General features: G+C 52.3%; 1 protein-coding gene across 1 annotated transcript; it reads right to left on the bottom strand.

Moving 5' to 3' along the window:
- Positions 1–5,840: 5,840 nt before the first annotated feature.
- On the bottom strand, positions 5,841–9,446 carry HOXA11 (homeobox A11). The gene is made up of 2 exons (XM_025291263.3): positions 8,729–9,446; positions 5,841–7,313 (listed from the first exon to the last, which is right to left on the bottom strand). Exons 1-2 carry the CDS (start codon positions 9,444–9,446, stop codon positions 7,081–7,083), a joined length of 951 nt encoding a protein of 316 aa, XP_025147048.1. The 3' UTR covers positions 5,841–7,080.

Genomic DNA, 9,446 nt, shown 5'->3' with positions numbered 1-9,446 from the left:
CGCTCCGTCAGCTCCGGCCCCTGCAGCGGGCTTGACGCCGGCATCCCGAGAAGCAGACCTCTCAGGCCTCGGCGGGCGGCGGCGGGGAAAGACCCTTGCATCCCGAGTGATTTGCCAGGCACTTGGCCTTGTTCTTCCCAACATGAACCCAGTCGGAGGAGGAAGCTGAGCCTGAGAGCACCCAGAGAGAGCGTACGGGAGAGCAGGCGGCAGCGCCCGGGCTCTGGCTTCTGAGATGTAAAGCACGCAATTGCGGTCTCTGCCGGCAGCGGCTGCTCGGCTCGGCGCGCAGCACCCGGAGGCCGCGCCACCGCTTGCGCTGCGCTCCAGCCACTTCTACCTCTGCGCCCCGCGGAGACCGGCTCCGCGGACTGGGCCTCTAGGGTGGAGAAGAGAGGAACAGAAAGAGAAAGAAAGGAAAAGAGGAGAAGACAGAGGGAAAGAAAAGAGAGAGAGGTAGAAAAGGAGAGCGCCAACTCGCTGCAATTCGACAGGATCTTCAGGCGGCAGTAACATCGCCGCCGAATCAAGTGAGGGGTCGGTGCCGAGATCAGGAAATGTCCTTCGCTCTCCATATTGCTTAAACGCCTCAAACGCACAAGGCCAAGGCAAATTTTCATCAGGCTAGGCCCACGAGGTCAACGAACTTGAGGACCAGAAGTTTCAAAGTAAGGTAGCTTAGGACCTTTCCCCAGATGGGCTTGGTCCTTATCCAGCTTGTCAGGAGAGTGAAACTGACTGGGACTGTTTTGCTCAGCAGTGCTACTGGGAAACGCCACAAAGCCAAGGACTGGCTAAGAAGGGGGCTTTAAGCCTATCAGGAAATTTCTGCAGGGGGAAGTAGGTTCCGAGCATAGGAGAGGGTCCCTTGAGAAGAATGAGCCCCAGCAGGCAAGTGGGCCAGGACTGGGTGCTTTTTCAGTTAAACTAATGCGGAAAGCATCTTCCCAGGCCACAGGTTCAGAACGGCCAGTGGCCACAGGAGAAAAATGCTTAAGATAGTGGAGGCTAAATAAAATAAAGTGAAAGACAATGATCTAAACTTGTCTTTCTCAATATTTTTGAAAGTTGGACCCCCTTTGGTAAATCTAAGGGCATGTTCCGACTTACCCTGTGAAAAATGCAAATCTGTACAGTCCCACAATTTGACCCAGTCATTTTCAGGGAATTCACAGACCGCCCCCTCCCCACCCCCAAAGCCTTTTCCTTGGCCCCTCCAGAATGTTCCAAGACTCTGGGAATTCAGTAGCCCTGCCAGTTTGACTGGTAAGACAAGCTGGGTTCCGGGCAGTCTAGTCAGAGCTCTGTAGGGTGGCCAAATGGCCTTCTAGGCTGAATGGGATCCAAGAGCATGCACGCCCCAACCAAGGTTACAAATATCAGTTTGGTGCCGTGTCTGTTATGAGAAGGCCACCGCAGCTGAAGAGTAGAGAAGGTGAAAGCCGGCTGTGAGCTCACAGACCATGGCATTGGCACTTGGGTCTTCACAGACCTTTCGGGAGAGTTGGATGTTTCTCCCTAGCATCTTTTACCCCCTTCTAATAAGCCAAATGGGATGTTGAGTTTGTCCTGTTTCTTGCTTGGGGAAAAAAAAAAAAAACAAAAACAGAATACATAGGCCTGTGTGGGATCTTCTCTCTGGCCCAGGTCTGCCACTCTACCTCCACTGCTGAGCCGAGAGTGAGAGTGAATGGAGAGCCCATGGCTCCACTTGGGACACAGATTGGCTTGCCCCGCTGGTTTGGACAAGAAGATATCCACACAGCAGAAGCTCAAGTCAAATGCCTGCTGCCTTCTCAGTTAGTCTCGGAGCTCCCAGCATCCCCGACCGCCCCCAAGGCTCCACACTCCCCAGACTGTAACACCGAGGTGTTAGATTCCTCAATAAAATATTCCATTTATTGATCATCTCAGCTTTCCCAGGGTTCCCCACGCCCAAGAAATTAAGAAAAGCAATTCAATGGTCGGCTTCTGGACACTGTCTCCCTCTCCCCCATTTGCCTTCTTTTTCTCTCTTTCCTCCTCTTTCCCAGCTGCCGAATTTCTCTCTTGGTGGTCAGAATGCCTTTGACCTAAAACTCTCTAGTGTCTGCCTGCTTCAACCAGGCCTGTGCAGTTGCCGGGGCCCACATTTAATTTAGGAGTAAATATTGCTCATTTCTACCTGGTTCATTACACCCCATTCAGCTATGGAGCTGAAGTAAATACCAGGCTAGTGAAATAAGCCCTCTGTTGAGAATTACCCTGCAGTTTACCAAATAGTGCATTCCCTGTCCTGAGTAGGCCCTTGCAAACTACGAGAAATAATAAACTGTTATTACAAAAAAAAATTCTTACAAAGAATACCAGGTACTGAGATTGAGATAGCCAGTACACAATTCATATCTGGAGGTTGCTCTCAGTGTTTTCTGGGCGCAGTATTATCTGATCGGCTGTGGAGTGGAGATGCAGCCCCGGAGAGGGAAATAAATGCTACTTTGATATATTCGGCTTTAACAAAAATTCTGGACTTTTTCAATTCATGTATTTACAGCATAGTTTAAATTTTGGAAGGAGCAAAGACCTGATTCTCCCATTCATCTTTAAGAATGTCAACATTTTCAGGGATACAGTATTTGATGTGTCTTCTTAGAATCAGTCTATCCCTAAGCAACCTGCTTAAAAGTTTTTTCTAAATCCAACAACTGAACTGGCCCTTCTCTCCTGATGGAGGAAGTGTTGGAGACTTTTTTTGTACACACCTCACATACACCCCTCAATTGCAGTATCCTCAGTTTTGTCCATCATAAACTGCCTCTGGCCTGGAAACGATATTAGGAAAGGCTCAGGCTGCAAAGAGCACTGTCTGGGCGCCCACTCCTTGCTTTACTCTGGCAGAGTTTGAGAGACCATACTCAACAAAGACTGGTGACTGTGATCGGCAAAATTATACACTCATACACAGTAGCATCTACTTTCTCTGAGATTCTCCCCACCCCACTCACGCATGCACGGTATATTTGTAAAAAGAAAATAACCATTTCAAGAAACTAATGAAAACACACTGGAATGAAAATTTTAAATATAGAAAAAGAGGGAATTTGAGTTTGGCTTCCAAAATGTAAGTGACGTGATTATTTTAAACTTGTTTTATGACAATTCTGATGGAGAGATTGTTTGATCAGAGTTTATCCTCACTGCCAGCCTTGGGGAAATGTATAGGTATTTACCAATACAATTTTTGCACATTTGCAGAATATGCAAAATATCTCATTTTTACATCTAAGAAATTGCTGCAAACCTCCAGCCAGGTTTATAGCAGTACAGTCCAAATAAGCAACACAGGTTTCTCTGGCAGCCTCAAAAATATAATGCGACTTCTCCGAATTGGCCTTTTTCGAAACAAAGATTGCCTCCAGTCTGTTCGGCAAACCTAGAGAACGCACCTAGTAGGAAATCAGCTACTTCCCTGACTTCTGCCCCAGGGAATAAGCCTGCCCCAGTGACCACAGTCGCTGACCACTTCATTGTTTGAAGGAGAAACTCTGTTTCCCCTAGTCCCGCCATCTCCTCCCCCCCCCCTTTTTTTAACCACCATAAGCCGGTATGCCAGCACAGCCAGGAGGATGCTCCCCATCCCTGGTTCATCCCGTTGTGAGTATTTCTACAAAATCTAAAGATCGCATCAAGTGAAATGCTGGCGCAGGGAGTTAAAACCGTCAACTTCTCCACTGGGGCCTCGCCTGCTTTCCAACCTTAGGGAGCGATGGGAGAAGGGGGGTGGGGTGAGTTGAGCGCCTATAGCGTCACCCCCGAGCTCACACACTCAGCCACTTTTCCCAGCCTTGCTCAGATGCCTGGCCCCGCTCCCGCCACAGCCAGATTGAAATTGCTAAACTTGTGGCCTCTTACCTTGACACATTTCCGAAATCACTGCCAAGGGACAGCTGGCTTCTCCGCGCCGCGACGCCTGCGAGGCCTAGAGAAGGCGCGTTGCTTTAAATTACAACACCAACCCCTTCTTGAAGGTGAGCCCCCCTTTTTTTTGATACGGAGGAGAGCGGGACAAGTGAAATAAAGTAACGTGCTGCTCTTAGTATCAGAAGCGAACAAAGGCCAAGAATCGCGCTGGGGTTCCCCGCTCCCCGGCGGCTTTGACATTGATCGGAAGTGCGCCATCTCGTGGCGGCCGAGCGCCTAGACCCGGCCCGAACTCCGGCCCGCAGCCGGGAGAGGAGAGTAGTCTCAAGGCAGAGACAAGAAGGAGAGAATGTGCCCAGCCTGCTGCTAAAGAGATCTCATTTTTACATCTAAGAAATTGCTGCAAAACCCCAGCCGGGTTTATAGCGGCGCATTCCAAATATGCAAATTGGCCGGCCCCGGACGGGTTTACGACCACATTGTCATAGCCATCGGAGGATGGGCTTTTATAGGGCTCAGAAATCAAACCCGCGCCCGCTCGCCGCCGCCCGCCCTCGAACAGTCCTCCTGGCTAGACTCTCCCTAGCAACTTGTGAGACTTTGGTTAATCGTTAACCGTCCCAAAGGAAGTCTTTCCTTAAATCCTGGGCTTCCCTGTCCGCTCCCTCCCTGCCCCGCAGGAGAGTCCTTGTTCACCTCTGTGTGTCTGTCTATCAACCTAGACATTCATCTCGGGGTCTGTCCCATTCCCCTTTGAGCTTGATTTCCCCAGTCGCGCCAGTTAGACAAACACACAAACAAATAAACAAAGTAGGGGTCTGGGGTATGGGGCCTCTCTCCAAATTCCATCCCCTCTGCTGCTCTCTCTGATCCTGCCTGGGTGGCTAGGGAGAGAGAATGGGATGGGGTGGGGTGGGATGGGATGGGGTGGGGTGGGGTTGGGTGGGGGGTAGTGGGGGTGGGTGGGGTGGGGGTGGGGTGGACAAACAAAAGGCACTGGCCTTTCACCCTGCCCCTCAAGGTTATGGGTGATGTCCAAATTTAAGGCAGAAGTTCAAAGGCAGGAAACAAAGAAAACCACATCTTTCTTTTCCCAAAGGGAAAAGGCAGCCTCAGCTGGGAGCTGGGGAGAAAGTGCCCTTAGATACTCCTGTGAGTCTGCTCTTTGTACCCAGACCAGTCCCCCCCTTGCTGAAGGGCTCCCCAGGGCACCCTAGAGTGTTTCCACTTCAGGCCTTCTAGTCTGGAGATGAGTGAGCCCAGCCTGGGATCAGACCCATTGGCCACCTCAAGTCCCAAGACTTTCTCCCAGGGCTGGGTCAGTCTGAGGGGATGAAGCCCCATATTCCAGGCCCTGGGATACCCCATTCCGGAGACCCCACTTCCCCAAAGGACCTGGCCATTCACCTTGACTTCCTAAGCCTGGCTTCTAATGGAGTTAAACCCTGAATAAGCCACCTCCCCACCTCCTCAGGGGCCTAGTAACTTGCCTCTTTCCTAAGGGGGGTAGTGGTGCTGGGGGTGGGGGTGACATTTGGCAGTAAAAGGCGAGTAGGAAGAGGAATGTCACACCAGGACCCAATACTCAAATTTCCAGTCTTTTATTTTCCTTGTGCCCTGTCGCCTATATACATGCTGCAACTTACGCGGTGGGCTAAAACGGAGGACAGGGCATTACTCCCTTTACACGCAGAGCCACCAGATGCTTCTTCACATGGGGAGGCAGAGGAGATTTAATGGGAGGGTGTCTACCTTTCTCAGCTGAGGTCCCCAGACCCTGACTGGCTGAACTACCTCAGAGTATCTCCCTAATGCTTTTCAAATATTGTAAAAAAAATTAAAAGGACGATTCCCAACACCTGTCCCATCCCCTCCAATACCCCAAAGGCAATCAACTAATGGCAAAAAAAAAAAAAAAAAAAAAAAAAAATCACACAAAATAGGTTATGGTTCCTTTATTTACAAGTCTTTTGAACACCATCCCTGTATGAAGCGTACATTCAAATATTTTTAGCAGTGAGTGAGTTTAACCATGGAACACTGTAAACAGATAGAGCCTTTAAATATTCTCTTCATCATCTTTTTTCCCCCCTCTACATTGCATCTTTTAAAATTCACTTTGGTTCTTGCAGGGAAATATATATATATAATATAATATTTATCTTTTAAAATAATTCCAAATCACTCTTGAGCTCTTGGAAGGTCACCGAAAGCTTCCAAGCTCAGTTCTGGGGTGGCGAAGGGCAGAGTGCGGCGTGGAAACTGGGTGTTTGGGGGACTCAAGCCCCTCATAGCTGGGGACTGCTGGCCAGGCCCACCGCTTCACTGAGCAAATCCAAGCTTGAATTAAGTGTGGCATAGACTTTGCCAAATTGCCGCACTCCACAGGCATTTCCTGCAGGGATCCGGGGGCCAGCGGCCTGGGTGCAACCTCTGGGCTTTTTGATGTCTTCCACCTCAGGGAATGGTCTGCTCTGCCACCAGGCTTTAGGCCCAAAGTGGCAGGCCAGACGAAGACCCTCGTCGGTAGGAAAAACTAGGTGGGTTGCAGAAGGCAGTCGACTGCTAGAAGCTCGGGCCTAGGACAGTTCGGTGAGTGGCTAGGAAGAGTGGCGAGCCAGTGATGCCACCTGGGATGGTAGATTAGTTTTCCCCTCAAGGATCAACAGCTCTCTCCCACCTTGCATCGACCTCTTAATCCAGTCATTTTTCACATTAGCTTTGGAAAGCAGCCCCAATCCAGACATCTAGGAATCCTCCCCTTTCCTTCTGCTCCTTTTCCCAAACTGAATTGGGTTTGGTGATGTTGACACAGGGGTCCTAGAGGTGACCAGGCTCCATGTGGAGGGTCCTGGGTTGGGATCATTTTCCCTGGGGGGCCAGGAAGGGGGCCAGTCCCTGATGGAGACCACACCCAGCCCATAGCTCTAGCAGTCTCCAAAGGTGAACCACCAGAGGCCCCAAACCATTCATTCTCGTTGATGCACAACTCTGAATCATTAGAAATCTTAACCACCACCGGGCGGCCTCCTTCCAGGCTGTCTCCGTGTATTGCCTTTCCTTTCTTGCACATCTCCTTTCTTGAAAAGTCACCATGTGCCTTGACCTTGTCAAGGGCAAAATCTGCATATAATCTCCTTTGTATGAAGCCCCCCACCCAGGTCCAGCTGGCTGGAGCCTTTAGAGAAGCGGATTGGCCGAGTAGTACTGTAAACGGTCTCTGTTAATTTTTTTTTCCTTCATTCTTCTGTTCTGAAACCAGATTTTGACCTGACGGTCGGTGAGGTTGAGCATGCGGGATAGTTGCAGGCGTTTCTCTTTGTTGATGTACACACTGAAGAAGAACTCGCGCTCTAGCTCCCGGATCTGGTACTTGGTGTAGGGGCAGCGCTTCTTTCGGGTTCGTTGGCCACCTGTAAAGGCCGAAAGAGGCAGGGAGTAAGCCAGGTGTGACGGTTGCAATCCATCCCAGAGCTCCAAGTGAAGGCAAAGGGCTGGCCTCAGGGAATGGAAGCCCTGCCTCAAGCCCAAGCAAGGTCCCCCGACTAGGTCCCTGCCTTCAGGCTCTTACTGCCGGCTGGGGGAGAGGCTGCGGGAGGAGGCTCAGCTCCAGATAAAAGCCAGCTCCCTAGATAGGCCCCCAGGGAAGCTGCTTACTCTGCTCCGGAGCAGAAAGGAGGGTTCCTCACTGCAGCAGGCGAGTTAGTGCCGCGGAAACCGCTTTCAAAGCAGCGAGTGGGGGGTGCCGGCTGCCTCCAGCCCGGCCAGACTAAACAAACAGCCGCCCTCGACCATTTCACCTTCCAGCACCTGGGCGGCCGAGTCCCGAGGCAGTAAAGGCGGCCCCAGCCCCAGACTTTACCGGCTTCGGCGGGACTCGGCCCTCGTTAACATCTGGGGGCAGCTGCCGGGTCTTTGTCAGCCTAAGTCCTGGCCATCAGCTCCTGCCTCCCCAGCCAGCCCCCTGGCTTCCGCGGGGTGGGGAGCGGGTAGCGGAAGCCCCCTACCCCGGGCCTTCCCTAAGGACCAAGGCCACCCAGCCATCCTGGTGCTCTGGCAGGGCTGGGGTGCTGTCCCCGATAGGCTGGAGGACAGAGGGGTTTCCCAGAGCTGCGGGCAGGCTTGATTTGCACCCCTTTCAATAAAACGCCACCAGAAATAAAGAAAAAACCCGCTTTTGACAGATTGAATAACAATTGTAACATGCAGTCGGACAGAAGGCAGCACACGTAATTGCCACTGCTCCCAAGGAAAATGGCTTCCTTTGGACAAAAAGGCCAACTTTGGGTTAATTTGTTTCTTTTAATATATTGCTCGAGCTAAGCGGGCTATTTTATCTGTTAAACATGCTCCTAGAGCCATCGTTAAACAGCAATGCCTTTGAATCCCGGCCGGGACTGGAGTCCCGGTGCAACACATGGCTTTTATAAAAATCTCCGGATTACCTCGCTATCAAAGGCTCCCGAACCCTTGCAGGGAGAATTTACAGGCGCCCACCTCCGGCTCCCCAGCCCCGAGCTGGCCCCGAGCGGGGTCGAGCTGCTGGGCTTGGGAGCCGAGAAGGGGAAAAAAGGGGAAAAGGGAGGTTTTTTGTTTTTTTGGGTTTTTTTTGCAGGCATGCCTTGGCCGGTGGGTATTTCACGGCCAATTTCAGCACTCGCCACGTGATCCCGCCTTTTATAACAAAGTTTTGTTGGGGGGAAACCTAAAGGCCCTTCATAAACCTTATATGCTTATAAAACAGCATATAAAAATTTAACAGCGGTGCTGCGCTAGATTTCCAACTCCCCTTTCATAAAGCGCAGGGCGCGCTGCCTTTTATACGTACTGGAGCCGCCGGCCTTGTCCTCAGTGTGGCCGGAAGACGACTCGGGGCTGCTGCTGCTCTCGGGGCGCCGCCGCCGCTCCTTTTCCTCCGCCGCCGCCGCCGCCTCCCGGCAGCCGCCGGCGCCGCTGTCCGAACTTGAAGTTGCCGGCGTGCCCGTGGCCGCTGCCGCCGCCGCCGCCGCCGCCGCGGAGGTCGCCGCGGCCGCCGGGGGCCCCTTCTCGGCGCTCTTGTCCCCGGGGTAGTCGGAGGAGGCGAGGTTTTCCGGGGTGCCGTAGGCCGTCTCGAAAAACTGGTCGAAAGCCTGCGGCAGGACGCCGTTCCTGCCCACGGTGCTATAGAAATTGGACGAGACGGCGGGGGTGGGGTGGTGGTAGACGTTGGCCGAGCTCTTGGCCAGCACGTCGCCAGGCACGCCGGCCGCGCTGGGCGCCTGCAGGCAGTCTCTGTGCACGAGCTCCTCCGCGGAGTAGCAGTGGGCCAGATTGCCGCGGGGGTGCCATTTAGTGGCGGGCTCAATGGCGTATTCTCTGAAGGTCACTTCGCGCACGGGTTGGACCTGGGGCAGGTTGGAAGAGTAGGAGTATGTCATTGGGCGCGAAGACGGGGTCTGGGGTAGAAAAGAAGGGAGGCTGGAGAAATCTGGACCCGAGACGTAGTAAGTACAACTTGGCAAATACATGTTAGAGGAGCAGGGACCACGCTCATCAAAATCCATCAT

Source organism: Bubalus bubalis, chromosome 8 (genome assembly GCF_019923935.1).
Source record: "Bubalus bubalis isolate 160015118507 breed Murrah chromosome 8, NDDB_SH_1, whole genome shotgun sequence".
Classification (NCBI taxonomy): Eukaryota; Metazoa; Chordata; class Mammalia; order Artiodactyla; family Bovidae; genus Bubalus; species Bubalus bubalis.
Note: the sequence above shows the minus strand (reverse complement) of the source record. Positions and strands in the feature narration are given on the sequence as shown.

What these genes read in the sequence shown, in the direction of transcription:
- HOXA11 (XM_025291263.3), bottom strand. Translation starts at nt 9,446, where the DNA reads ATGATGGATTTTGATGAGCGTGGTCCCTGCTCCTCTAACATGTATTTG. An exon ending in GGACAAGGCCGGCGGCTCCA is followed by an intron (nt 7,314 to 8,728) that starts GTACGTATAAAA and finishes CGGCCTTTACAG; the next exon opens with GTGGCCAACGAACCCGAAAG.